Below are 27,131 nucleotides of genomic sequence, written 5' to 3'. Positions count from 1 at the left end.
TCAATTAATATTGAATTGCAAGTAAAGCTCGGTTACTCTCAGACAGTATACTTTAAAAGTTTATAACGTCAAAGGATCTTTATAACTTTATAAAGTCATGTTATATTAGTTACTAACTTATTTATTTCTTAGCTGGTATAGCAACGGTTTTTAAAATTTAATTAAACCTTTTAAAAATTTTTAGGGCCTTTAAAAGTTTGTATTTTAGTAGTCGATTTATGCTAATATATATAATAAACGATTTAAATTCTGCATAGAATATAATCAATCAGTTAATTCATTTATGGATCATTATATAAAAATTTGTGAAAAAATTAAATACGAAAGTCAGATCATGTATAATAAATATCATAAATTTAACAATAGATAAAGATAAAGTTGTCAAATAAAAATTTCTATCCGTTATTACTGTAAATAAGTAAAAAAAATTATCCTTTATCTATTATTAAAATAATATTACATATAAAATATTAGGTTTTATATACATTTTATATTAAATAAATATTTTATATACGTATATTTTATATATACGTATACCTATATTAAATTTCTGTAATGAAATTTAAGTCATGAAAAGCAAAGCTTTTAAAAGTCTGACATGCATATTTCTTCTTGTTTGTGCCGAAAATGCCAGAACTTTGAGAGAACTTTTATTAAACATAGACGTTTAGTGGAGTGTTAAAAAAACTCTGACGTAAACTAGTTGTTAAATAAATTGAATTCCTATTTATATGAGTATATATTTCTTACTTGTACCAGTGATAAGAAATCTTTAAGGTAGGGAGTTAATCAATATGTCATCAACACCTTTCAGCCTAAATATCCGATCTTGACTTTAGTAAACATCGTGTATATGTCAAGACAAGTGATTAAGATATTATTCATCACGAACAGCTGAATCAATACCGCAATTCTCAGTGCTTACACTCGTGATTCTCTCTCTAATTGAGAACACACAGATGATAGATCAACAGCAACACGACGTTTCGATTACGTGAAGTAATAATTACAGACAGAATTATTATAATTTTCTTTATAAACAAGACGAAACGAGATTTTTGTTTTTCATAATTAAATTGGAAACATTTTTAAATCTGCTCATCTTGCATGTCGGTAATCTGAAAAGAAATGATACGAAACTTTCTTGAAAAAAATCAATATTCCTTTGGTCCGAATGACACGGCAACACCGTTGACATTGCAGGACAATTGTTGATGGCGCGCAGGGGTCGTCTCGCTAGCATCTGCGACCCCGCCGGCGAGATGATATGTAAGCCACCCTTATGCATTACGAGACTCCTTTATGTGATGCAAATATTTAACGCGAGATCGTTCGTGCATCCCGCAACTGCAATATATGAATTAGTCTTCAAGTTTCTCCTCGTCGAATAATCTTACGTGTTCGCTGTTAAGTACGCCACCGCTTGCGCACACGTGGACAACCAACGGGGCATTTGGTTGCGGATGACGCTTCAGCCGAGATCACGAAAAAAATAGTAATCTCGATTAGATTTCAAACCTAACGTGACATCATATATTTTGACGTAACATCAAGTATGTCTGCGATAATCGCGTCACGTGTATCGACGTTTATCGGGCACACAAGTAGCTTGTGTATATCGCGCAGACGTCGCCTTGATTCGTTGATTATATCGTTACGTAAACCCGATTGTATTTGATGTGCCGAACGCATTTGTACCTAAGTGCCTCGCCATGCGTTCGTAACGCGTGCGGGTTTGCTAACTCCGCACGTGTCCGATATATGCGAATTAAATACATCAAGGTGCATAACGCCCCAATTACGCAATACGCCCGATTGCGATGAATATTTACGGGCCATGTGGGATGTACGAACGGTACCGAAATTTTGACGACGCACGACACACAACACATAATACATGATTCCAGAGGAGGGTAAGAGCGCTATTTTCACGTTCAGCCGGGATATAAACGCGACGGGTCGACGGAAAATATTATCGCGCGCGGTGACAAACAAGTAAATACATCGCCCATGACAATCGGGCATTTTTTAAACTTTGCGACGTTATTGGATACGTGAAATGAAATAGTGTTGCCTCGAGGGATTTGTAATTCCATTGTTACGTTATTGAATACACCTGCATTTCTCTCGTATTCGGAGCGTTTTGAAGTACGAAATAAGTAATTTGCAAATATTATTGAAGCAAACGAGATTGTAACGTTTAAAAAGTGTAACACGTCATGAAAAATATCTATACATAGATTACGTCTCAAACAATCTTGTGACCTCATAGGTCAGCATAATAATTGATTGACCTTAAAGTTTTTCTTTACAACGGCGATAGTTATAAAAGTGTGGTCGGAGCTATCGGATAGCCTTTCTCCCCTGCCATTTTATTTTATAAAATAGTATTTTACCCAACTCTAGCTATGTGACATTACATTACACAACAGGTTACACAATCGTTTTTTAATCAGAAGGTTTCTATCTTTTTATTCTGCTTTCTATGTGTCTCTGGAAAAGAATCTTTCTAATGTGCATGCGTCATCTATCATGGCGTATACATATGTTCATACACATTCGTATATATACGTATATATATATATATATTATGCTATTTGTCGGTCGATCGATCAACGTCAATCTTCCTTTCACTTCGCTTTGAAATTGACGTTACCGTGCTCAAGAGATGTTTCGGAAGTGAAATGTTCCTTTTTTTTTTACGTAAATTTCGTTGACATTAAGTAACGTCGGATACTTTTGTGCTGACATCCCTCAGTCCTCGCCAAACCTTATTTCCTCATCTGATCGTTCTGTTCTCATAATTCTTTTCGACGTATAAGAATTTATCTTGTCTCTGTTGACATTTTTACATAAAGAAAGAAATATAGTTTTGACAGTGTATATGCATATAAGCTGTACAATATTTCTTTCTGGACATTACATTCATTCGCTGAGATGCGCAGAGAATAAAATGCAACATGGCATGTTATGGAGATCGATAGTCTACTTTGCTTGCCGTTCTGCACGTAAACAAGAATAGCCGATATGTCTTAACGACTCGCTGTTTTATCTCTGATTAACTAACGTGCAAGTTCTGATCGTTAAAGTTGTCACTCTTAATCTTTATTTGATGAAGTGTACATAATGAAAAATTTACGCCAGAATGTCTGCCGTTACAATATTTAATACTGTATGTATTTTGCATTCATCAGTCTTTCGATCGCATTTAGCTGAACATTTCGCAAACGATATTTCATTCGAAACAAATTTCTCATCTGTTTTATCTCGTTTATTACTTGGCGTTTATACATTCTGATAAATGTATGTTCTCTCTCTGTATGAATTTATTGTACATACTATCGCATATTTTTGTTCACCAAACTCGCAACTTTGAGATCGCCGATTCACGCTCTGTTGCATAATTGTTTAGTCACTCCGCCAGCCCAGAGAGTACAGTTTATCCTTGGCGAGGAAGTCGGCGACGATGCGCACGAATCGCATCCGCTCTTCTCGGAGATGGAGGAGCTCGTCAAGGATGGCGATGAAATGGAATGGAAGGAAACAGCGAGGTAAAGGCCGAAATTACAACTCCATCTCATCGATTTTGACCCTTTGCAACGTCGGAAACGGTAGATTTGCACATCGATGTTACGCATTAAAACCCTCATTGTTTCACAATAATATATATTTTCATAATCAAAGTAATATTCAGTTCTCTCGACTGCATGTGCAGCACGGTGATTGTATACAAAATATATATTACAATACAAAATAATTTTAATCTTCTGAGTATGTCACAATAAATAATTAAACAGAAATATCAGAGATACACAAGAGTAAAAATTTGTATACATAAAATGTTGTAATAATAATTCTAATTTATATGCAATCCTTTGTTAAAGTGCTTTGAATTTATACATACTTCAAGCTTAAAAAAAGATCAAAAGGGCTCAACCTTTAATGTTTAAAATAAAATAGGAAGTGCGTCTTTATAAAGAGGCATCGCATGTACAAATATGTATTACACGGTAAATATAATATACGCAGATGGATCAAGTTCGAGGAAGACGTGGAGGAAGGCGGCAATAGGTGGAGCAAACCCCATGTTGCCACTTTATCACTGCACTCACTCTTCGAATTAAGGAGCCTGCTTTTAAACGGGACCGTCATGCTGGATATGGAGGCGGGCAGCTTAGAGCAGATAGCTGATCTTGTTCTCGATAATATGATCAATAAAGGAGTATTATCGGTCGACCTGCGGGAGAAGGTAAGAATATATCAAAGTGGAAAAAAACGTCATTTAAATACCTGTGTCCTATTAAAGTGGAAAAGTTTTATCGCGATATCTTTAGATGCGCCACAAATACATTTACAATTCCCACACATTTTGTCATTGATATAACGTATATTTTATATATACAGGGTGTTAAAAAAGACCATTCAACATTTATATGGTAGATACTACACACCATATATACTGAGTAAAAAAACCTCAGTGAACTATAGATCGAAAGTTCAACCGTTTCTGAGATATAAACATTTTTGTATCTTGTTAGCATTTTGTACGTTAGGCGTAAAAACGTCGCGCAACAGAAGCATTTTCATTAACACGACCATGCAAAAAATGTATATTTGCCATTTCTTAAGAGTAATACGCCAACATTTTTAGCACGATATTTTATAAATGCGTAATTACATATTATTACATATTATTTACATATTATTTGATGATTACACATTTATAAAGTATCGTGTTAAAAATGTTGGCGTATTACTCTAAAAAAATGACAGGTATGCATTTTTTGTATGGTCGCGATAATGAAAATGCTTCTGTTGCGCGACATTTTTACGCCTAATAAACGTACAAAATGCTAACATACAAAAATGTTTATATCTCAGAAACGGTTGAGCTTTCGGTTGACCTATGTTCACTAAGATTTTTTTTATTCAGCGTGTACTATCTATTATGTAAATGCCGAATGGTTTTTTTTAACACCCTGTATAAAGTCCATTCATATATCTTGACACGGGAGCTAAATTGATTACACAGATAGCAATGTCATCTCTGATCGAAACTCGTTCTTAATTTAAAAGAACTGAAAGATTTACGATTCATACTTCTATACTTATTCCGCTGATATTTTTGATTTGTGAATCAATACTTCGGCACGTCAGCCGCACGTGCACCTCCAGCCAATCGATCAAGCAGAGTATTAATATCATTTCAGGTGAGAGAAGCCCTTCTCGTCCGACATCGGCATCAACACGAAAGACGTAAAGACAATAACATGTCGAAGTTACCGATCATAAGATCGTTAGCTGAGATAGGACGCAACCATTCCTCCTCGAAGAGTAAGTTTCATGTTACTTTCACTCATGTCTAACAATAAGTATCGGTAAATTATACTTTTCTGACAGGTCGCCGACATGGTTCAAATACTGTACATAATATACAAATACTGTACATAATATTTCTATAAATGATATTAAATCAGGCACGTGGACGCTCAGAAACACGGATTGTTTCAGCGTGATTAGCACCACCCCATTTGCCTCTCTAACGTGATCGTTTTCAAGGTGTGCGCGTTTCCCCCCCCCCCCATTCCTTTTTATTTTATACTTATATTTAATTTGTTGATCCTTTTAAATTTACTTAAACACTTTGTTCCTTATTTAATAAATTTATTATATATAATAAATATTATAATAAATAATTATTAGTTCTTAGACAAGATAATATCCTTCTATCCTGTCATAATTTTTATTATTTAAATTATTATACATATTTAGTTTATTATTTTTTGTGCTCGTAATGACCTGAAATAATGTTTAATAAATAAATAATAATAATAAATTTTTTAATTCAAGGTCGAATTGGAATTAATTTTTTTAGATTTTCTTTTGCAGATTACTCCTTTTTTTCATATTATTATTACTCTTTGATATCTCGGGTCATTAAGAGTTTACTATAATTTAATTTCTCTTAATTTCTAATCCAATTTTGTTTTTATTTTTACCTGCATTTTCGTTGAAGACCACCCCAACGACGGTGGCGAGACGAAAGCGTCGGGTCCAAGGGTCCTAGGGTGTGCTAAACTTTGTTAAAACACGTACGACACAATCGACATTTTCAGATTGCGACTGTTCATGTGGTATGCATGCCTTGTTGACGTCAGATTTGCAGGAGCGTCGTGAGCCGAAGGACACATACGTACCGACATCCGTCTCCCGCAGCAGCAGCTGCCCGAACTCGAACACGGCACCGTTGTCGAAAGAGGCGAAAGACCTCAAAGGGCCGTACCTTCTGGTTCCAGGTACAACTTAGGCCAGTTCCATCCGCTAAGCAGCCTTGGATTGGTGCTTTCGTCGCTTTTCTAACCACACCCCAACGGAACAACCCACTAACAATTACAACATGCGTGTATCGATCGCTTCGCAAATTCTAGGATATTCTCTTTTTTACTGCCGGCAAAATTGAAAAGCATTGGCGAGTTTGAGTCTGCATCTTCGTTCCTGAGAGATTGGCGATTTGATAAACCGAATAGGCTTGCGGCTTAAGGCTTGATATCTCAATAAGGATGTAGTCAAGTATAATTCTAATTCTTAGGAAGTTCATTTCAGTTAAGTGCACTGAGGACAAAATTTTAATTTAATTCGGTATTCTGAATAACATTTTTAGATGATTTAGAATTTCTGATGATGAATTTGGGAGGCAAGCGATACGTTTAGCTATAACTTGGTATCATTGGATTGTGTGTCATAGTGCGCGCCGATCAAGCGAGGATCAAGACAATCTCGATTGTCGCTGGATCCGTCCGCGATCCGTTGGATTTACAAGCCATCATGGTCATTCCCCAACTGCCTGATGTTTCTTGGTGATTGTCTTGCTAATTGATTGTCAATGTGAAAATACTTGGCGTCATCAAGACTGCTCATCGCCCTCATCGAGTCACTCCTCTTCGGTACTCCGGAGCTCAAGCCGGTCGAAAATTTGTAACTTACCCATCGTTTCTTTTCTTTTGTCAGACGAATTTGGCATACCCCACGTGGTGGGATTCACGACGTGGTTCGCGATGTGTCCGCTAAAAGGTTAGCTCGCCAGATGGTTTACTCTCGATTCTATACGAATCTGCACAAAATTCTACTTCTCACTTATATCTTCCGTTTATACTAAAGTCTACTCTCTGTCGTCTCTTTCGTGCCTTATATCACGTAAATAAAGCTCGTGATCGACGCGCGGCGAAAAGTCATTCCGGTCTCTCGTCGATCCTGCCTCCTACTATTTCAGCTGTCTGGATGGAACTGTAATTGTTTAATTGTAATGCACACAAGAGTTTCAGTTGTAAGGACACTGCAGCATCATCTAACATTTCTCTGCGCGAAACGAGAATCCCGCGACACCATCTGATAAAATTTATGTCGCATAAAAATTGAAAATTTCACAAGACAGTTCGCGAGTTTTCTTTTTGGCATTTATTTAAACAGAGATCAATTCACGAGAAAATACTACCTTCTATAAATACGTGTCCTTATCGACGAGAGTGTAAATGTCAACGACACTGTAGATAACGCGTCTGACCTATTCTAGCCGCGACTACTGTGCTCGAGTCTACTTCACTCGAACACTATATAGACACATCTTGATTGTTCTCGTTGAAATTGATTATGCGGTACGGCAACCCGAGAAGTGGATTGTGGTTGCCCAGCCATGATCCGTATTCTCACTGGCATCAAATGCGGCTGTCTAATTGCCATCTTCTATTGACATTGATTATCGCCCCTTCAGTCCAGGCAAATAAGATCAGACAGTGGCATTAAGTGTACGATGAGAACACGGAGAATTTTAATGCGTTCGCAAATGACACGGGTTTACTTCCTATCGTACGTGACGTTACTGCAATTCATCGCTCGCGGTCTCATTATCCATTGATCAATATGCACGTTCCTTCGTTAACAGCGTAGGCTAACGTTTATTAATTACGATCATGAGGCATGGATCTTTCTATGTGATCTTGGTGCACGTAACTCGATGTAAACCCTGTCTACATTCATTACTACTACTGTGCATTTATTGTTCTCAGTGTTATAATCGATTAATCTCTTTTCAGTATCCTAACTAACGTAATTCATTCTCCTCGTAACTTGCAAAAATAAACATTGATTTTTTCAATACTATATATTTTGAGACGCGCGTATGTTTTATAGAACGCAAGAAAATGAATACTGAATTATTGCAAAAAAAAAGTAAATTACTGTAAATTATTACTAAAGTGTAATATAATTTAACGTTGAACGCGTTCACAATTAATAAAAAAAATTACGTCTTTATAAATTTCTTTAACGAGGCGTTTCGTTGTTTATATACATCTCTTGTAAGTGTCGAGATTTCGGCCTGACGACTGTCGCGAAACTTGCTAACAAACACATGGAAATGAGTCGACATTAAGGCATCAACAATGCGGCAAAACGTGCAGTAAAGTTGCGCAAGGAAATTTCGTGACGTCGTATTTATCGCCACGTTCGTCCCTAGTGTTTTACGTGCGCCTTTTGTATAAAAATAGAAACAATTGCATGTGTATACTTTTTCTCCCCCGCGTTAATATTGCAATCTGCACGTGTACAGGGAGTACTCCGGAAGCGGACTGTTTGTTCGCACGCAACAATTTCTTCTCAGATTAAATTTTTAGATTGAGATTAAAACGCCGGTGTGTACTAACGAGGCGACTGTTTTTTAATTTCGACCCGATGATCTATTCTATCCCGCCGAAGGCTATATTTTCGCGATGAGAAATACGATCTAAAATAGGCAATATGTGTGCACAAATCGGCTTGTTATACATTTTTAAGTGACTCTGAGATCGAACTCAAAGCGAGTTACCACGGTGATGAATTGTCCTTTTGTTCCCTTCTCGCACCTTCCTCTGTAAATAAAAAAAAACGATCCTCGTGTTGTGTTTCATGCTCATTTTTAGTGGAGGAATCGAATTCCGCTCCGGCGATCGCCGGCGCAACAAGTCAGGGCAGTGGAGCAGCGCTGAATGCTGGTAGCCGCTTCCTTGCGATACCCGGCAATCCCGGTAAACCGCTTTTCTGTGCTTGCTTTTCTACTCATATACACACCTTTACACACGCGCGAGCCGCATTAATCCGTAGTGAAGTTCCATACGTATACACGTAGATTAATCTGCAGTAGCAATTACCCACGCCGTTAACGTGCTCGACAAATGAGAAACCATTGTGAGATCAAAACGGTTTGTTATTGAAACGTTGAAAGACCTAACAAATTTCATTTCGTTTGCGAGAAATTGCCGGGGGGAATCTTTATACCATACTGCGGATAACGGTGGTCGATTTGCAAACAGCGCCAGACGTCATTATACCTCTTGTCGATTCGTGAAATTAATCGTCGAAACAAGATTACACGGAAAGAACGATTTTGTTGAAAAGTCTAAAAATTTTGCTAAAAACAGATCTGAAAATAATTTTTTATTGAATCATCAAAATAATTTGTTGGAATGTTAAAACTGATAAGCATTGCTATAAAACGTTTTGATATTCTAGCAATTATTTTGGCCTTTGTACAAAATTATTTCGTACAAAATTAAATTAATTAGTTAATTATTGTACATTTATTATAAAAATAATTTAATTATTTAAGATTAAACTCAAATAATTGCAGGAGCAAATAACAGACGTATTAATTATTTATTATAAATGTCGAGAAATGTCTGAACACACACATATAGATATTGTATTTCCAAGCGATGTGTTTGCGAAGGACTATATGAGAGGAATATCAAATTGCAAAGTAGAATTAGTATTATCTCGGGCCTTTACGATAAGACTATTAGAGAAATTTACGATAAGGTTATCCTTGCAAAGGGTTGTTAGAGATCGTCCTTGACATTTGATTCAAAGGTCAAGTGCTACTTTAATCCGTAAGCATAGCGGGTCTCGATCAAACGAAATTTACTTAATTTATTTAATCGAATAAATCAATCGATATCGATTATGTGTAATACTAATATAAGAAAAAAAACAGAGTCAGAGTTATAAATAAATTAATGCGACTTTTGATTCTCGCGCAGCTAATATCGATTCGATCTTAAAATTCATCTGCATTTCATAATCGATAATACTTCTCTTTTTGATTACGTTCGATTTCAGATAATTAAATAACTCTGTCGTTATGCATAAACAATTTAATTCTATTTTTAACGAAAATTTCGGCAATTTGAGATAATTTGTAAGGTAGTATATTTAATTTACAAAAATCAGAAATAATATGAAGTTGCAATAACATCATGCTGCAAATAAGATTAAACTCTGAATATCGAATTATTAATTATTTGCAATTATGTATGTACAGAAAATTAATAACATTCACATTTTACGGCTCGAAAATCACTGATATTTACGCGTTGTTGAAAACATATTTGATAAACATATACATTTATTTTATTTATCGCACAAAATACTGTTTATAATTCGCGATTTTTTTTAAGGACAAATCTTCAGCTATCGCGGAACAAGACACTTTTACCCCTTTACAATTTTATTATTTTCGCATCTTTGGATAAAGCTCTGTTTTATGGCATGTTCTTTAAAGCCAACGTTAATTTCATCGAAATAAAAGTTTGTCTTTGTTCCTAAGCAAGTTTCGCGCTTGTGAATATAAATCAACAATTGTTTGAAAATTTTCCTCGCGCACTCTGCCCGACTTCTTGTTGTTTTGTGTGTTTATTATTCGAATTGACCACGAGAAAATTTGTAGTAGAAAAGTTTCTGCGGAGGTGTGATAAATGATTTTGTTGCGAGATTTGAGATAAGGGCGTCCGCCCATTTCGATACGGCGACGGAGCGCCTTAAAGCGGAACGTATTGTTCTCTATATCCATTCGCAGAAGTAAATCCGTGCGAATGACGCGGAGCGTGAAATTCGAGCCGCACGAAATTGCAATCTGCCGCAATCGCGCGCAACTCGGGAGGATTAATGACGCACGGGCGGACGAAAGTCATCGTTTTCCTCATTGCATGCTCCTGACAGGGGTTGTTTCTCAAACTGCGCGTGTAAAAATGCAGTAGGCAGTAAGCCAGATCACTTTCAGGTCAAGAACCAGGCAGCAACGGCATGGATCGGAGTCCCAGCAGCGTGTCCATCAGCAGAAATCACAGCTCCTCCGCTTTGGAGAACGGAGACGCTAATCACAGGGTTCGTAAACACATTATTTCAGTTCAAATCTTTGAGAAATTGAATCCTAATTTAGCGTGTTATCATAGTGGTCACGTAATATAATGCAAATTTATAGTATTTAGTTTACAACTTAGATTTATCGGATATTTTTGAATTATCGTAAAATACTGAACTAAATATCGTATAATCAAAAGTTGTAAATAAACGTTGCCGCAATATACGTCGATACGCGCGAAATGTACAATTTAGCTTCGCAAAAGCGTAATGCAATTGTTGTATTAATATAATCGGCTAATTTCTTTCTGATGTTTTCTCGATATTTTCAATATCGGACAAATGAGAATCGCTTAATTTTCTTAGCAATTTCTTCGGTAGAGAGGCTTTACTCAAATCCCTCACCTTTAATGTCAAGCTTCAAGATTGATCTTCCGTATCGCGGGCAGCTTAACTCGAGAAACTTCAACTCCGCTTTCTCATTAGGGTAATACGCACTTTATGAGGAAGATACCAGCCGGCGCCGAGGCGAGCAATATACTTGTAGGTGAGGTCGACTTTCTCGACAAGACTTTGTCCGCATTCATCCGGTTAAGCCAGGCCGGGATAATGGGGGACCTGACAGAAGTTCCTGTTCCGACGAGATTCATCTTCGTCCTCCTGGGACCCAGGGTAAGAATCGCGACTACGTAGGACTTGGTTTAAATCGAAAAATGAAAAGCGGAAAATATGTTATGTGACCCTGCTTCATCATTTCTTTGAGGTTCGCGCATTAAGCTAGATTTGCAACAATTCTGTGACGAAAGAAGCTCTTACCATATGTATAATACTTCATTTTAATCAGCACGTCTCATATATGAAGAGAATAAAAACTGTTTTGCATAATTCCAGTGAAATATGCAAACTTTTTAAATAAGTAAATAATTGCTGATGTGTATAATATAAAATAAATAAATTAGGCATCACAATTTTACACTTATATACTAATAATTTTTATGAATTTTATATATAGCGTGTTAATATCTTTTTTGAAGTACGTATGCCGATTATTGTTTGGTCACAAAACACAGTTTAATGCCAAATCTGAAAGTGTAATATTACATAATTAAATTAACAATTAATGTAATATTATTGATGTTAATACTCATCTCATAAATCTATAAGGAATTACTTCGAGAAATATTTTTTATAGTGAATTCACAGACTCGTACTCTGGCTGAACTAATGTTAAACATAAGATTTCCAGAGATCGAAAAGTCAATATTTATTTATTTTATGTATATAACTTTTCTTCTTAACATTTTTAATCAGAATATCTTTGCAGAGTTATTTCAAATATAACTTATTTTCTTTCTTTTTATTTAAAGCCCGCGAAATTGAAACGCGTAAATTGAATTGCAATTGGAGATCGTAAAGGAAATAGCTTTCTATAGCAAGGAAAATAAAATTATTGTTATTCTTGTCTCATTTGAAAATCTAACAACTCGTTCACTTCGAAACGCTATGCATTCGAAAGTGGGGCGATTCCTACGGAGATTTATGCTCAGAAGAAGTTCGGAAGAAGTACAGCACACGCGGGTCCAGAACTTTACGCTGTTTGAAATATTAGAACATCAACACGTGAATAAATTGCATAATGCTAATAGAATTCCGGCTATGGTGTCATCAAATAAAATTGCTGTACATTCAAGTGCGGCAGCAGCCATCAACGAATTGCTTGAAGTCCTTTCAAATCGTCGATTATAAGCGCGAGTCAATATCTCTACTCGACTATTACAGTTATATCGACAACTTATCACAGGCAATCGACTTTCACACTCAATTTCGAATGAGTGTGGAGATCCAAAAAAAGAGCATAACTACTTTAAATCGCCTCAATATCATTGAACTTGTACGAGGTTCTCACTTTGCTTTCATGCGTACGCACATCTACCTAAATGTCAATTCAAAGACTCGAGAAGGCCATCTCTCCCACAGCGGGGCAATTAAATCTTTAATAAGCAGTTATGTATTCTGATCGTGTTTGTTGACTATTTTCTCGAGGAGAGTTAATACATAAAATAAATTCTTCTTCACACGAATGCGATTTAAATGCGCATTTGCGTGTTTGCTAACATGCTGTATAAACTTGGCATGTGATAACATCATTCTTTGATTTTTAAATTTAAATGCTTTAATTTATTGTTCATATAATAAATAAGAAATTATGTCAATATATGTATTAACAATTTTTTTGTAATTTGTAATATAAAATATATATATAGAATGTTATAATTATAAGGATATATTGTAAACAAAGTATTAATTAATATTATAAAAAATTAATACTTAAATAACATTTAAATATCTTTAAGTACAAATTATTTAAAGACAATTATTATATCTTTTAACTGATTCACAAGACATATCTATATCTTAATTAAAGTAACATTATTCTACTGATAATAATTTTATAATTATATGAATTATTTATGTCACTTTTATACATGTGTATATAAGAAGCTATTTTGTTATGCTGTGCTATTCTATATTAATGGGTAAGCCCGATAGCATCAAATCGAATTTTGATGACGTTTTTCCTCTTGGACAAAAATGAATTTTTTACGTCATTAGTTCTTAGACTGTATATAATCTCTCTGTGATAAAAATTATTTATCGATAAACAGGGATAATAGTTTATTTTCGTGCGTTACACGTCGCTGATTATTTTCACAAGTTCTTACAAAGCCTTCGCGTATCATCTCATCTTACGTTATTCTGTATTAAGTAATTGTTCGCGATAATATTGTTATGCAATTATTAATCTTAAGCATCATTTTGTGATAATATTGTAATTTTAAAATAAATTGTTATAATGTGGTATACGATATCGGTATAAGAAAAGAGTAGCTGAAGAAAATATCGATATTAAAATTATTTACAACACACACACACACATACACACATACAAATATATCAGCATTTATATACTTTCTAAATATCAATATGACAAAATTATAATACTCCGCATACGTGGATCGTTCTAGGGTGGGATTTCGGGTTTTCACGAGATCGGTCGGGCTATGGCAACCTTGATGTCCGACGAGGTTTTTCACGACGTGGCTTATAAGGCGAAAAATAGAAATCACCTCTTAGCTGGTATTGACGAGTTCCTAGACGCCGTGACGGTGTTACCACCTGGTGAATGGGATCCGGCAATCAGAATAGAACCGCCAGCCGCTATACCGTCGCAGGTGAGAATATAGTCTCTGCAGGAATAAAATAATTATATAATTTTTATCAATTCGAATCTCGATATTACATAAATGCACAAAAATATAATCTCCATCTTTATCGGTGATGGAAACACGTGACAAGAAAAATTCTTTTTTTGTTTGTTTGTTCTTATAGTATCGAAAATCAAAATCATCAAAATTATATCAATTCGACGTTCAATTTTTAAGTACAAGTTTAGACAGTACATATTCGTCACTTTAATCGCAGCTTGATTTTACGCTCTCAGGAAGTCAGAAAGAGACCGAAGGAGGAAAAGCCTAAGGAAGAGTTCGACGAGGAAGCCGACGAACAAAAGCTAAGGGAAGAATCCGGCCTTTCGAGAAGCGGTAGACTGTTTGGCGGTCTGATCAACGACTTTAAAAGAAAAGCTCCATTTTATGTTTCCGACTTCAAGGATGCCCTTGCTCTTCAATGCGTCGCTTCTTTCATTTTCTTGTATTTCGCCTGTTTGTCACCCATCATTACCTTCGGTGGCCTCCTCAGCGAGGCCACCGGCAAGAACATGGCCGCTATGGAATCGCTGGTTTCCGGTTTCGTCTGCGGCATAGGATACGGCTTCTTCTCTGGTCAGCCATTGACTATACTCGGTTCCACTGGTCCGGTTCTCGTTTTCGAGACGATCGTCTACGAATTTTGCAAGTGAGTCTTGATAGAATCTATCTACGTCTCAATCAGCTTCTGTAGCAACATTTTTCACTGCTTTCTGTATCTAATTAGCATTTTTTGTATTGTAACTAGATGAAGATAGAGTTGATGAATATATAAAATATAAAATCTTATCCAATAACATTTTCTTTCTTCGAGATAATCTGATCAGATCGTTATTCTTTTTGCAGAAAAGTCGACTGGACTTACATGTCCTTCCGTTTTTGGATCGGTACATGGATCTCCGTAATTCTGATGATTCTCGTGGCTCTCGACGCGAGTGCCTGCGTCTGTTACATCACTCGATTTACGGAGGAAAATTTTGCCACCCTCATCGCCTTCATTTTTATCTATAAGGTGAGAATAATCATACTGCTACATAATAAGATGGACTACTGATTTATTAAGTTTTTCTATCGATTCTTTCCATATTCTATCGTATTAAAGCGTTTTAAAAACCGTATTTTTTCATAATGAAAGAAATGCTATATATTTGATTACTCGAGCGAAAAATATAAATCGCTTTTATGACATTTTTTAATATTATTATCTATTTAATATTTAAATATATTAAGTGCATTACATTCTAGGCTATCGAAAATGTGCTGTCGATCGGCAAGAAATATCCTTTAAATACCTACCCTAGCGATATGCTGGACCTCGATTGCTGGTGCAAACCACCGAATACCAGTCTGCCATCCAGTTATAACAACATGAATTGGACGACGTTGGATAAAACAACTTGCGAGGTAACACGATATCCGAAATAATAGTCAATATGAGAAGTCAATCATATGCAATAATTTACTTGTTGTTAACCAAAAACAATAGATTGTTCTATTTATATACATTATCTCGAAATCTGGATTAAAGTGCGCCAATATGGCTATAAATATTACTAAAAAGATTATCAAAGCAACTTTCGTTTTAGCTATTCGCGTAGCCTCGTGTCGTAGACACGAAATTGCAAACTCCATTTGAATATCAGCTCGCTTTTGATACGTTTACGTGAGTGATGAGAAACGTCGAGCACACAAACCGTCTCGTTACGCTCAATCGCAACAATCAAACGCGTATGCTCTACTCGCTCCTTCTCGAGAAATTACAGGTTCCTGCGAGCAAACTAGATTACTAGGTGTTCCTGAATTCGCAAGAAAATATGATGCCTTTTCAGGCAATCCAATTCGCTCTTCCTCTTTGACGCCGCGTTCGTTATTGCTTCTTTCAGAATTACAATGGCACTATGGTGGGCGATGGCTGCAGCGTACCGCATTATGTACCCGACGTGTTCCTTATGTCAATTATCCTATTCATGGGCACGTTCTTACTATCAATAGAGCTCAAGGATTTCAAGAACGCTTTATTCTTTCCTTCGAAGGTAGAAACATATGCTTTAATTAAAGGAAAACGGTGTACAACCAGCTTTATCTTCTTTGGAGATAAAGATTGAAGAAGTTATAAGATTACTGCAATCGTTATATATATATATCCGATAAAGATATATTTATACACATATTTTTATTTATTTTAGGAATATAAATAATAATTCATGAAATCTTATTGTCACACATCTATCATGCAATTTTCTTTCTTGACATTCCTGTAATTACTTCAGGTGAGACAAGTGGTGAGCGATTTCGCAGTAATAATCGCGATATTCTCTATGAGCACATTGGATCATTTTGTGGCCATTCCAACGCCGAAATTGGAGGTGCCGGCGGAGTTCAAGCCAACGCTCGAGGGACGAGGATGGATAATCTGGCCTTTTCAAGGGAATCCGTGGTGGAGTGCTATCGGGGCATTCCTCCCCGCTTTATTGGGCACTATATTGATCTTCATGGATCAGCAAATCACGGCCGTTATTGTTAATAGAAAAGAGAACAAATTAAAGGTGAGCAATTACGATGCTTCAGTATAGTTACGCCTCTATTCTCGTTAATGAATGTCATATGAAATATGAAAAAAAAGATTACAATTGAATAAAAGTAACAATTCTCAATAGTAAATTGTGTCAATGATTTTATTGATGCTTTTTTTTTTAGAAAGGATGCGGGTACCATTTGGATCTTTTCATCCTGGCGATCCTGATTCAGATATGCTCAGCGATGGGACTTCCATGGTTCGTCGCGGCGACAGTCCTCTCTATAAATCACGTCAACTCGTTGAAATTGGAATCCGAGTGCGCCGCGCCGGGCGAAAAGCCGCAGTTTTTAGGTGTCCGCGAGCAGAGAGTTACTCACATACTGATTTTCCTGATGATCGGATGCTCGGTGCTCCTAACGCCGATGCTGAGAAACATACCGATGCCGGTGCTGTTCGGTGTCTTCCTGTACATGGGCGTTGCGTCGCTGAAAGGTCTTCAATTCTTCGATAGGATTCTGATAATGCTGATGCCCGTTAAGTATCAGCCGGACTACATGTTTCTCCGCCAGGTAAGCGAAGAATGGTTCTCGACGTTTGAATATCTTCAAAGTAGCTCTCAAGACACATTTATTCGATTTGTTTTCTTCTTCAAAGATATATTATTATATTAATGAAATATATACATTTCAAAATATTTTTTAAAATGTAAATATAATTTCTATTGATCTGATTATTTGAAGCTATGATATTTCCAATATTTCAAGAAAATATATGTTTTTAGGTACCATTAAAACGCGTACACATGTTTACTGCGATTCAGCTTACTTGCCTCATCTGTCTATGGCTCATAAAATCCTTTAGTCATACTTCCATTTTGTTCCCTTTAATGGTGAGTAATTAATCAAAGGATCGCTTCTTCGACAAGTTATTCGTAACTCGTAATTTTCTCGAGCTATTAATTCTAATTAAGTAAACAGAAAAATTAACGGAAATATTCTATTCTTTTTCGAATACTTATAAATACAATATATTGTACAAAGATACAAGTCTTTGTACAAAAAATTATAAATAACCATTTTATTAGTTTAAACAAAAAGTTCGTTCTATTTCTTTTTGTAGTTATACTAATGCTATCTCTTAGCAAAAAAATTTTTTTGGAACAAACTTTTTGTTTAACTCAACATTTAATAAATTATTTTACAAATTAAATTAAATTGTTAAAGAATATTTCAAGAATATTCATAATTTTATTAAGAAAATCAGTATATATTTTTCTCGTAAAATTATCTCGTAATACACAGTTAGACGTAATATTAAGTTCTTATTGTAACAGCCATAAAGCCGAAAATTAATTAATCTAGAGCTCAGAATTGACATATCTTAAGCAAATAAAGTGACACATTTTCCAGAATATTATAAATCAGCTTGTGTAAAACTTTACAGCTTGTGGTAATGATTGGCATACGCAAATCCCTGGATTTGATGTTTACGCAACGCGAGCTGAAAATCCTCGACGACATAATGCCGGAACCAAGCAGGAAACACGCCGACGATCTTCGTAAGCTGGAAAACGGCGAGGTTAGCACCGCGACACGAATATTAAACGCCATCACCTGTCGCAAATAGCATACAGACGGTGATCGCGTGGCGAACGCTTGCCCCGTGGTCACCATAACTCTCTCCGATTTTGGAGAATCCGCCCTTTGCAGAAGAAACGATGTATACTACGACGAGTGATCGGAACGAATGTCATCTAAAACGAATTAATTTTTCGTTGCTGCGCGGAAATTTAGATTTGGGTAAAGATATAGGATCTCCGAATAATGAGGCTAGAATTTAATTTAATTTAAAGCGTATAATTACGCATACGACAGATAATTTAAGAATGCACACTCGGCCTTTAATAATTATAAAAAAAAAAGTAAAGAACGGACGGACCAATGATTTCTACGCAAAACGCACACTTTTTACTGTTTCGTCGAAACAACACTTTGCTCCTTTTTACGGTCCAGAGTTTTTTGTTTTCGCAAATGACATTTTACCGCCTGAATACAACAAGGATGACGAGAATGGTACATATTATGCAAAAAAACGTTTCAAAAGCGCGCGCACACACAGACTGTCTTTAGTCTGCAGAAATTTTTTAAAACGCGGCTTGAAATTTGCCATTTCATGGAAATATATATGATATATTGTTGCTTCGAGCATTTATGCGGCAAATTTTTATATTTTTTTAATGATCTCGGCCTCGAAAGCCATCCTCTCGTCTTCCACTTGGAACACGTGCCAAACAACCCTGAAATCCTCAAATCCAGGTGGTGGTACCGACCGACCAGTATTAAAGTAAATGTTAATAATAATTGTTGTTGAATTTTTGAACACGGTAGACTTTTGGATACCGCAATCTTAAAACATTTTTATCGATAGCATTGTTGTTGTAGCGAGATTAGAGTATTGTGTTGAGTGTTGATCGTTTTTGCGAGCGCTTCGAACACCGTCGACGGCTACCCGAGAAATTTTATTTTTTGTGCAACAGTTCGTTCCAGATTATTATCGATTATTCTTCAATGGTGAACCGCGCACGATGAATTTTTATCGATGTCTCCATTGATGTGTGATTGTCTTTGATGGGATTATTATATATAATTATCTTTGTTTATATATATATATAAATAGATATATATACATATATTGGTTATATGACCTTAAGCGAATTTAAGATAGAGATAAGAAAACGCAGTCTTTTACTTCGTTATTATGTAATATTATTGAAATTGGATGATACTCTTATACGAGTATAATAGTTACAAGCAATAGTCTCGCGCGTATCGAGCGCGACATTGCGAAACTATTGACAGTAGTTAAGAGAAATTATTGTTGCAAGGTAAGCAATATTGTATCATTTTTGTTCGTACATTCGAATAAATTAATGTAGCACTTCTATATAATTTATACATTCCAACGTTACAGCAGACAAAAGGGCTGCTCGAAATAAAGTCATGATCAGTTCACCATGGGAGAGTACACGTTCGTTGCATTGCGAGATTTTTTTTTTAATATACTCTTGATTAACGGAAAGCAGGTTTGCCTACTATCCAAATGATATATCCAACGAAGATATTCATCGAGTAGCGATCGACACATCGCGACCGATATTCGCGACTTGGCGAAACGAAGTGTCTGTTGCATTTAATATATCGCCATGTCGCCGATATCCTCTTCTGTGAATGATCACTCGGGACTCTTGTATCGATTTAATATGCGCCGTCGTACACACAGTTCACTTATCTTACCATGTAAAAATACATTATTGTTTCGAAACACACGAAACCTCTTTATAATTCCAACATCTCCTAACACAATTAATGGACTCATGTAAATTTACACGTATGTCTGCCTTGTGAGAGTTTCTTATCTCTCACAGTAGTCAAATATGAAGATTTCCGATTTGCTCAAAAATTATTATTAATCGAAAAGTTCATATAATAGTATCATATACGAATAGAAGAAGAACGCGAAGTATGCTACATTAATAATAATTAATATTGAATAACAATAAACTTAATGTTTTTCGCGATGATTAACTCGAAATTTACTTGTATGTGTTATAAAATTAATCTCGTTTTTACTACATTGTTCTGCTTCAATCTTTTTTATTCGGAGGTTTCACACATTTTATTTTATTCTTAATTTAAATACAAACTAAGTTTAATGTGTATAACTCTAAAAATCGCAATTCTTTTAACAACTGCAAAAATAACAAATTACATATTTATTAAACTTTATAAAAAGGTTCTCGTTGAATTCTGTTATTTTCCCATTTTCTTTTTCGTTATAAATATATGCTAAAAATTAACGAAGAAACAAAATTATTGATCGTAATTTTACGAAGATAAATAAATTTGATGTGTATAAAACGGTGTAATTATTATTATGTGTATTTTTTCTCATAAAATAATGTGAGTAAAAAAGGAGTATAACACTTTTTTAATTAACGCGAGCGTGCGATAATCTTTGTAAATTAAGCGAGGCGTCGGCGTCGCACCGTGTAACAGCCGACAGCGTGCGTTCGTTGTTAACAATGCAATTAAAGACAGAATAACTGAGCGGAAGCACACCATGACTCACGGAGGAGAGTGACGATTCAGCGAGAGAGAAAATGAGAAAGAGAGAGAGCGACTGAAAGAGAAATCACACGAGCCGGACAAACATGGAGATATCGATACGGAAATCGCAAACGAAAAAAACGCCGAAAGTCGTCGAATCCTCCGCCTGTCATCGGTACGTCACCATGAAGTGCACGTCCGTAGTTTCGCCGCATATAGCCGACAGTCATGTTCTTTTCGCAAAACGAAAACGATTCGGAACGAACATCCTATCCGTATCTTCGGTGAACGAACGTGACGATGCACATTGCGATAGACACGTTTCAATAATAATTATGCGCCACTAAACTGATTGCAATAACAGCATGTTATGAATTTTCTGCAAATTACATTGCGGCGAGGATATATTGCAGCTTATAGTTGAGGATTCAAAACGAACGTATTGGTATAACTGCACGACTGTTTAACTGTTTAATCACAAAATTATTAATAAGAACATTGACATACGTTGAAATAATTAAAATGTGCCTTTTCGCACATTTATATTCATTCCCAATTAATTTGGTATCATAAATGCATACCTCCTCACAGGATATAAGCGTTTATTATCAATTGATTTACACGCGGATATAATACAAAATATTGATCGTAACTCTCAAGGTGAACAGAATCGTTATTTATTAAAATTACATATTTCCTCTCCCCAAGAAAAGAAAAGAAACACAAAACTACCAATAGAATTCTATCATCAACACGAGCTCGCCGCACTAATTTTTTCCATTGTGCATTCCTCTATTAGAATTATCTACACACGCCAAGTCACACCCTTGTAATTTATACAAAATTTATACATAATGCAACGCATTACGTGACCGCCCCCGAACGATTGTTATTACTATCTCGTATACATCTGTAATTTATTGCCGCGTGTAATTGAACGGCTGATATACATATGCTGGCAAGCAACGTATCACACCTGCTTCCCAGCGATTCGAAGGCAACGCAAAGTTCGCTTGAATTTATGCATGGCCTGATAGAAATTCATCGCGCGTCAAGGTCGAGATTCAAACTGTTGTTTCATTCGTCCTGCAGGATCACAACGAAACGATGGGATATGGACCCCCGGGGAACATTCAGATCTCTTTGGCCAACGGGAACATCATGAAGATCCCTTTGGCGAGTATCAATATTAGCGAGGAGGTGAACAAAACTGGTATCTGGCAGCAGGTCAATGAGGGCAACGAAAAAACGAAACAGTCAAAATCATTAATCAAGTAGGTATTAGATTTCATTGGACAATTTTATATATATATTTTCAGATATTATATAAAAGAAATAAGACACAAATAAATAAAAGGAATAAGATACAAATAGAATGATTAAAATCATCGATTAAACACAATTTATTTTCAAATAATTTCCGAATAATATAGTTATTGTTAATGATTTTTAATAGCTATTAATTTTATTATTTGAAAATTATTGTGCTTTCTCTCCCCCTTATTTATATTTTATTTTATTTTTAATAATTTTTTTTTTACTACATTATGTTTTTATTTTCTATATATTACTTTTATATTTTATTATATAATTGTATGTTTTATTTTTCTAAAGTACATACAGAAATTTTTTGCGAGAAAGCTTCTTCAAGGTGATCCATCCACGATGGATCAATCTTACTTGTGTATTCATTAAAGCTCATCGCAAATTCCGTACACGCAAGGTATTGCGACCGTATAAAATCAAGATGTTATCAAGGCGACTGGAAACAGATAGCTAATCATTAAACTGTAATCAAACCGTTCCTCAGTTAATTCAATTCAAAAAGAATAAATTTAAGATCGACGTGATTAGTTGCAATAAAAGCATGATTACACATTTGTGATTTTACAAAATGAGTAAACGTTATATTAGTCTGTTTCCCTGTTTTAAATATGCATATTGCGCAAATTTGTATTTTTTTAATTATCTAGACGTTAGATCATTTTTACATGAATAATTACATACAATATGCCTGATATGCTGCATGCCTGTTTGAAATAATTAACTCTTTAAATTAAAATATTACAAAATATACAATAGTAAAACAATATTTTAACAATAGTTTCAAGCAGGAGAAATAAGTAATACAAAGATGAAATGCAAGTAGATGAAAAATCAGATATATAACGTCTTCTCATATCGTTCTTATTGTCAGAATTTGACTTTCTAACATAAAATTTAAAAAATATTACTTTAATAATAAATTAATATATTACAAACTTTTCTATAAAAAATAAAAGACATATTCCATCATAATGTTAAAATCTTTTTAACAATGATGACGATGATTACAATATTGACAGTTTTTGAATAAAAAGAGGAAAGCTTAATATGAATATCAACTTTTAATTGTTATCAATTAATTTTCAAAACTGATTATAAATTTGTAATTGTCTGACTCAGTGTGGGAAAGCAAAAGAAGCATCCGAAGAAAGACAATTCGTTGCTGGCCGACGAGACAACGCGGCTGACGACAATGACCGAAGAGGACGAGGATGACGGTGGGATCTCGATCAAGGTGACAAATGTAAATGACTCTAAATTCTAACTACCATCACCATCACCAAAAAACCGACAATTCATATGGCAAGACACACAGCAAGAGCACCAATATAACCGGCATGCAACATATCCCATGCACCGCCGCTGTGAGTAAACTTAAAAACGAGGATGGCATGACAATCCTCGTCGAGTCGACGTAAAAAGCAAATTCAGACGCGGACGACTCATTGTAGAAAACATGGATTTTCATAGACGACGAGAATTACGTTTTCATTACGTAAGCATATACGACAACACCTAACTGCGTTTAAGTGTACATAAAATATTCACAATTGAGCAGAAAATTTTATGGTAGTTTTTATTCCAAGATTTTATTTCACCGTAAATTTATACAAAAAAACCCGTAATTGTAATTTTAATTATGCGAAGTATCCGAGAAGATATAAATCAAGAAATATTTCTTAAATTTATTATTGTCATGAGAATCTGTCTGTCATGTATGATTAATCATGTTTTATTTTTTTTCATAACAACGTAATCGTCTATGAGATTCAACTTTGCAACTCTTGCTTATATATGCTCTTACAATTAGATACGTACGTAGTTCATCGTTGATGCGAATAACAAAATAATTAAACGATCTGAGAAGACGTTACATATAGGTCTGATTCTTTCATCTACTTGTATTTCACCTTCTAATACTTATATCTTCCCCTCTTTGAAGTGATTAACTCTTTAAAATATTGTATATATTACATATATATGTATTTTTCTTGTATAAGTGATAATTAATCAGCTAGGTGATTTAAACAAAAATACAATTTTGCAAAATGTACAAATTTACGAGGAAACAGACTAATACAACGTTTTCCCATTTTATAAAGTAACATTGTAAAATGTCAAATTTTGTAAAATGAGATGGAAATATCTAATCGCATGTTCCTTTCTTTCATTGTTTTCAGTAATAGTCGCTTTTTACTGTTGCATGAGCATTACGAAATTTATCTTTGCGTTATATCAATAAGATGCATACATCAAAAATTTATTGTCGTAGATTTATTTAAGAAATTGTTATTAAAATTATGAGATATTCTGCATCCAAAAAAGAACAAGATAGCTTTATAATAAAAAAATGATTTTCGAAAAATATAGAATATGCATCTTTATTACAGTATTTATTAGTGTATGTATCTTTTGTGTATATCTTCATTTATATGTAATATATACATATATATTGTACATAAAATACCTATATAATACTACTTCATATCTATGATGTAATATATTTTCATGAAGCTATTACTATTATTAAATAAAAAGAGTAGAACAAAATAATATAAAAAAATAATTTTAAATGTATGTCTTCATAACTTTATGACATCTATAATCGTGTCAGTTTTGTTAAATTTATAGATAATTCACGATATTATAATCAATAAATGCGATTCAATATTTTTTGTTTTGCTCGCTTTTTTAGGAAAAGCGTACTAAAAGAAGATTTAAGGACTAACTTAAAAAAAAATTAATAAGTACTTCAATTCGACATTTCAGGTAGATTTAATACGATCCAAGGAAAGCATCAGTCCTTTAAAAGCAAATGGTACTACCTCAGCAGAAACTTCCGTTTAACAAGAAGACAGCAAAAACGAACATATATTAACACAATATACAAGTTTCTTTACTTGATCGTTTCAAGACTTTTGTCTCTAGAGTTTCTACTCTGCAATCTCAATTCTTATCTTATAAATTGCCATTTTTTAATTGCCATTAACGAACATAAGGGTCATCGATCATGCCACTTAATTCCCAGAAAATTTGTACCCTTCTACAAATATCTCTTATCATTTAATTATTACCCTTAATTGTATTATATTTGTATTATATTTAGCGAACAAAGCCCGTCGCTCTTTGCGAGCACCCCGCAATTTATATACAACTGTAAATGAGATCCACCACACACAGTCTCGATGTGTTTTGTACATAGAAAACAATTCAACAAGATTCGCCAATAATATCTAATAAATCCAATTGTGATTTTACGAAACCTCATCTCTCATCCCCGATAATGTTACATATTGTTAAAGCAATCTATTTTAGTAGTTATTTATGCAACAATCAATTCCCCACTTCATTAATATTGCATGTGAATTGCAAGGATATGTGAACAGCGCGATAAACGAAGAAAAAGAAACGGGAGAAAAAGATTCCAAATAATTCGAGAAATTGTTTTGAAGTAATAAAAGCGTACAGTAGGTACATGTTTTTACGTTTTAGTGAGTGTAACGACGGCAAATATAATACGGTGAAAAGTCTAAAAAGATCTCTTAGATCTTAGGTGATCTTTTAGATCTCTGCTACGCATCTTGTTTAGATACGATCTAGATTGATACGATATCTATTGACTTACGAGTCAATAAAAGGATATGTTTACGCTAGAAATTTGTAAAAAAGAAAACGCACACTTTTCCAAATCGTGATATGACACTGAACAAATACATACGTGGCATTTATAAAACACGTATGCGAAACTGCAAAATAAAATGCAAATTTTCACGGAAAATTACAATGTTTCTGGCGAATTACTCAAGCTTCAACGCATTCAAATATTCGAATAATTAATACCGATCATTTTCACTCTTATAGATGATATGTATGAAATAAACGGTAGAATAATAACAACAATAATAGCATAGTATCGCAGGTGTCTAAATACCGCGAAACGAATATCCGAGTGCGTGTGCAATTGTAATTATTCGAGTATTTGGATATTGACAGCTGTAATTTTAAGTTCATCGTGTATGTCAAATTCTGATTTATATCATAGGAATCATCATAGGAATAGTAGAAAAATAAGCAAGAGTATTGTGTTATCATGCAATAATATGATGTACACTGCATGTAGCGCGATTCAAGTAACTTTATAATCATATTATAAAGTATATATGCCAAAGAAACCCCGCAATATGTATTACGTATATCAATACTTCCTTCGAGGGATATTGCTAGCAAGTGTTGCTAAATGATGGTGCATATTGAAAAGGAAGTAAATCTAACTCTAATATGATTTATTAAGAAAATTGCGCTTGAATATTTTTTATTCATTCTCTTTAATAATATTATATTAATACGATACCTTGGGGGACAAGAACGGTAGAAACTATCAGTGAGCTAAGAGCAAAAAAAAGAAATGTACAGATAAATTTCTTGTTCTTTACCCCAAATCAACATAGAATAATATTGACTTTTCTGGTTTCAAAAAATACTATATTATCTTGCCATTTTTACAAAAGCGGTCTTTTAATGCAAAACTGTAGAACAATCTTCTTCAGAACATTCATGAAATAATCTTTCGCTTCATAAAAATAATCGGAATTGAAAAAACTTAAAAAAAAAATTAGTTTTTCTGCCAATATACTCTATATATTATTATATTAGATAGAAGTTAATTCTTAAAAATAATTATTAATACATAGCGAATTTCTGTTACTTCTTAAAATTCCTGTCTAGCCAAGATCTTGGACGTTGAAT

General features: G+C 34.6%; 1 protein-coding gene across 8 annotated transcripts in view; it reads left to right on the top strand.

Moving 5' to 3' along the window:
• Window positions 1–26,777, top strand: part of LOC105459217 (sodium bicarbonate cotransporter 3) — a 54,989-nt gene extending 28,212 nt beyond the window's left edge. For 2 of the 8 annotated variants that reach the window (XM_011705061.1, XM_011705058.1), the window contains 18 exons: window positions 3,413–3,551; window positions 4,030–4,249; window positions 5,211–5,334; window positions 6,117–6,296; window positions 11,090–11,193; window positions 11,656–11,841; window positions 14,196–14,402; window positions 14,672–15,084; window positions 15,282–15,447; window positions 15,681–15,839; window positions 16,319–16,468; window positions 16,706–16,981; window positions 17,133–17,522; window positions 17,735–17,842; window positions 18,397–18,531; window positions 22,152–22,333; window positions 23,505–23,628; window positions 25,155–26,777. In XM_011705061.1, the coding sequence (XP_011703363.1) occupies window positions 3,413–3,551; window positions 4,030–4,249; window positions 5,211–5,334; window positions 6,117–6,296; window positions 11,090–11,193; window positions 11,656–11,841; window positions 14,196–14,402; window positions 14,672–15,084; window positions 15,282–15,447; window positions 15,681–15,839; window positions 16,319–16,468; window positions 16,706–16,981; window positions 17,133–17,522; window positions 17,735–17,842; window positions 18,397–18,531; window positions 22,152–22,333; window positions 23,505–23,628; window positions 25,155–25,232 (3,341 nt within the window). In that variant the 3' untranslated portion in view covers window positions 25,233–26,777. Of the gene's footprint in view, window positions 1–3,412; window positions 3,552–4,029; window positions 4,250–5,210; window positions 5,335–6,116; window positions 6,297–7,008; window positions 7,072–8,954; window positions 9,060–11,089; window positions 11,194–11,655; window positions 11,842–14,195; window positions 14,403–14,671; window positions 15,085–15,281; window positions 15,448–15,680; window positions 15,840–16,318; window positions 16,469–16,705; window positions 16,982–17,132; window positions 17,523–17,734; window positions 17,843–18,396; window positions 18,532–22,151; window positions 22,334–23,504; window positions 23,750–25,154 lie in introns of all 8 variants that reach the window. The other 6 variants (XM_011705065.1, XM_011705060.1, XR_975650.1 and 3 more) reach the window with 6 other exon arrangements.
• Window positions 26,778–27,131: the final 354 nt, after the last annotated feature.

This window comes from Wasmannia auropunctata, unplaced genomic scaffold, assembly GCF_000956235.1.
Source record: "Wasmannia auropunctata unplaced genomic scaffold, wasmannia.A_1.0 LD334204.1, whole genome shotgun sequence".
NCBI lineage: Eukaryota > Metazoa > Arthropoda > Insecta > Hymenoptera > Formicidae > Wasmannia > Wasmannia auropunctata.
The sequence above is the reverse complement of the archived record's forward strand: the minus strand, read 5'-3'. Positions and strand labels throughout refer to the sequence as shown.